This window comes from Amphimedon queenslandica, unplaced genomic scaffold (genome assembly GCF_000090795.2).
Source record: "Amphimedon queenslandica unplaced genomic scaffold, v1.1 AMPQUscaffold_13516, whole genome shotgun sequence".
NCBI classification, from domain to species: Eukaryota; Metazoa; Porifera; class Demospongiae; order Haplosclerida; family Niphatidae; genus Amphimedon; species Amphimedon queenslandica.
Genome location: NW_003546248.1, coordinates 847,824 through 851,463, shown reverse-complemented (window position 1 = coordinate 851,463; position 3,640 = coordinate 847,824). Strand labels below are relative to the sequence as shown.

At 32.7% G+C, this 3,640-nt stretch overlaps 1 protein-coding gene across 3 annotated transcripts in view; it reads left to right on the top strand.

Annotated features, from left to right (window-relative positions):
* Positions 1-3,324, top strand: part of LOC109584865 (exportin-T-like) — a 5,449-nt gene extending 2,125 nt beyond the window's left edge. For 2 of the 3 annotated variants that reach the window (XM_020000772.1, XM_020000765.1), the window contains exon 9: positions 3,162-3,324. In XM_020000772.1, coding sequence (XP_019856331.1) covers positions 3,162-3,206 — 45 coding nt within the window. In that variant the 3' untranslated portion in view covers positions 3,207-3,324. Of the gene's footprint in view, positions 1-1,378; positions 1,451-3,051; positions 3,109-3,161 lie in introns of all 3 variants that reach the window. The other variant, XM_020000768.1, reaches the window with a different exon arrangement.
* Positions 3,325-3,640: the final 316 nt, after the last annotated feature.

Sequence of the window (3,640 nt, the reverse complement as noted above, 5' to 3'; positions counted from 1 at the left end):
TATCTCTGTCAAAAGACAGCTATCAAAAAGATCCGGATGGTGATAGTTAGTTTAAAGACAGGCCTACAAAGTTATCATAGTGACCTTCTAAAACTATCCTTTGCTGCCGTTCAGAAATGACAGTCCGAAGATTGAGAATTTTGGCCGATCATTGGTATTGTCGGACACCACGCTTTGAGAGCTTATAACTTTCTATGCACTCTTGCTAGAGCTACAAGTTTTGTCACGCAAATAAAGGATAACTATTGCTATAATACTTTGTAGTTTCATGAGATGGCAATGTATAGTTTTCCTAAAACAAGTGTCCGAAAATTGATGGTGTACGATCATTGATAATGTACTCTACTTGCTGCCAAAGTCCCCACCGGAATATCCCAATTGATGGCACACTACATCAGGTACATACGCATAATAATCTATAAAAATAGGATCCTCCAAATAACAAATAGAACCCCATCCGTTATTGTAATACACTTCAATGACTCCTTCAGTGTTGGAAATATCTACATTTCCATTAAAATTAAGACGGACAACTCCATTCTCTTGACCTACATAACTGAGCATAAAACTGGAATGTATCAATATGCTGGAGCTAACCATTCCCAGCTTCAATGCACAAGAGAAGAGCTACAAACAGCAGAAAGCACCTAATTTTCTTCATAGCCATAGTTAATTATTTCGCTGAGATCATAAGATGCAGTGGGCGCCGGGCGCGGCGGCGTCTTTACTCAATGGCGCTATTAAAAATGAATTATAAAATTTTTGACTGGTAAAAAATTTGGAGCTATTATAATGGCCGGTTTTGGTATGGCTGTTTCCAGGTCAATATTGATTTTACTCTTATCTAGCAGCTGTGAATTTATCTTTAAATTCTAATTACTATGGATTGGTAGATGTACATGTACATGTATGCCTTTTCATGTGTTTTAGTGTTTTATAAAGTATTGTTTTGAATAAAAAAGTGAGTCTATGATAATAAAAATGATCATGATATTGAATAAAATATACATAATGGCAATAAAAAAATTCTTAGTAGCAGATAGAAAAGTCCCAAAGTTTCATACTTTTATCATAAGAACCAGAGACAATCACCTTACTGAAGGAAGAATAAAGTACATTACTTTGATCAATGGCAACTAAAACTTCAGCCAGTGCCGGGATTAAATTCATTGATTACATGTATGAAGATTGAAGAGATAATACCAATCTGCTTCATTGTACCTCTTCAACTGACCTTTGATTGTAATGAAGGACAAACTTACTTAGTAAGAAAATAGTTCTATTTTTGCAGTGTTTGGGTGAGATTGTATCATTGTTGAAGGAACTTGTCACACAGAGGGTACCAAGAGGCATTAGTGTTTGGGTGGGCATTAATTAGGGTGAGGAGTTTCTCCTGTATCTCCAGTCGCAATATCTTCCGTCTCTCATGATACCAACTGACATTGGACAGGTAGCTATTGATAGTTGATAATTAGACGTACATTCACATTTTTTTATGTACCATAATACCTCCAACATTTCTTGATACATTCTTAAGCTATGGATAAAGTTTAAGCTGATTCCTAAAAAGTTGTGGGGTTTCAAAGCTAGCAGATTCATGCCAGTTAAAAATTACACTTTGTGATACATATTGATGTTCTTATGCTGTGTAGAAAGTTTGAGCTGATTCCGACTTCAATTTTTCAAGTTACAGCCATTTTAAGAAAACGCCAAAATTCTGAAAAGTACCCAAGGCTATAGCCCATGGTATTTTTTTAAATGGCTCCAAAATCACCCCAAATTTTTATTACATTTTCTGATACATATTGATGTTCTTATGCTGTGTAGAATGTTTGAGCTGATTCCGACTTCAATTTTTCAAGTTACAGCCATTTAAAGAAAACACCAAAATTCTGAAGAGTACCCAAGGCTATAGCCCATGGTATTTTTTTAAATGGCTCCAAAATCACCCCAAATTTTTATTACATTTTCTGATACATATTGATGTCCTTATGCTGTGTAGAAAGTTTGAGGTGATTCTGACTTCAATTTTTCAAGTTATGGCCATTTTAAGAAAAGTACCGAAATTCTGAAAAGTACCCAAGGCTAGAGTCCATGGTATTTTCAAAAAAATGGCTCCGAAATCACCCCAAATTTTTATTACATTTTCTGATGCATATTGATGTCCTTATGCTGTGTAAAAAGTTTGAGCTGATTCCGACTAAAATTATTCAAGTTACGGCCATTTTAAGAAATGGGCCAAAATCTAAAAATTACCCAAGGCTATAGCCCATGGTATTTTCCAAAAAATGGCTCTAAAATCACCCCCAATTTTTATTACATTTTCTGATGCATATTGATGTCCTTATGCTGTTTAGAAAGTTTGAGCCGATTCCAACTTCAATTTTTCAAGTTACGGCCATTTTAAAAAAATGTCAAAATTCTGAAAAATACCCAAGGCTATAATAGCCCATGGTTTTTTCCAAAAAATGGCTCCAAAATCACTCCTAATTTTTATTACATTGTCTGATACATATTGATGTCCTTATGCTGTGTAGAAAGTTTAAGGTGATTCCGCCTTCAATTATTCAAGTTACGGCCATTTTAAGAAAACGCCAAAATTCTGAAAAGTACCCAAGGCTATAGCCCATGGTTTTTTCCAAAAAATGGCTCCAAAATCACTCCTAATTTTTATTACATTTTCTGATACATATTGATGTCGTTATGCTGTGTAGAAAGTTTGAGCTGATTCCGACTTCAGTTATTCAAGTTACGGCCATTTTAAGAAATGGGCCAAAATCTGAAAAGTACCCAAGGCTATAGCCCATGGTTTTTTCCAAAAAATGGCTCCAAATTCACCCCAAATTTTTATTACATTTTTTGATACATATTGATGTCCTTGTGTTGTGTAGAAAGTTTGAGCTGATTCTAACTAAGAGTTTTTGAGTTATGGGAATGCCATTTCTTAAAAGTTTCATCACAATTTTCATATCTCTGATACATATTCTTTATGCCTTAAAGTTAATTTTCAAGGAAGAGCACTAACTGTACTGTTGTGTTTATGCTTTGCAGGAAATGTCAGTGAGACTTCAGGAGAATGACATGAAGTCATTAAAGATTTATTTTAAAGTGAGAGAGCATTTATCATCATCATCCATTATTCATTATTGTTTCAACCATAGGCATTATTTACCAGTTTGAGAACTTCACCAACTCAAAGATCATAGAGTCTAATTTTATATTATTATTATTATTATTATTATTATTACTATAATTTTTAATAATCAATGAGTGATTATATGATGTTTGTAAATAATAAAGAATCTGTTTTATCTTCATATACAATCCTTTTGAAGTGGCTACAGTATTTACTGTAAAACTTACAGTAAGATCAGTTGTATCATTTTGATCAACAGATAGAGGGGGAAAGATTGAATGACCATTCATTGTATTGGAATGAAAAACACTTGACATCATCAGTATGAGATGTCAATGTTAATGAATAAAAAATTTTAAAAATAATTAAAAAAATATATATAGGAAGAAAAAATAAAGAAACAAATAAAAATAAAGAATGATTTTAAAAAAAATAAATGAAGTAAAATGAAAATAAATAAGGAATAAAAAAATAAGAAATAAATGAATAAAAATTAAGACAATG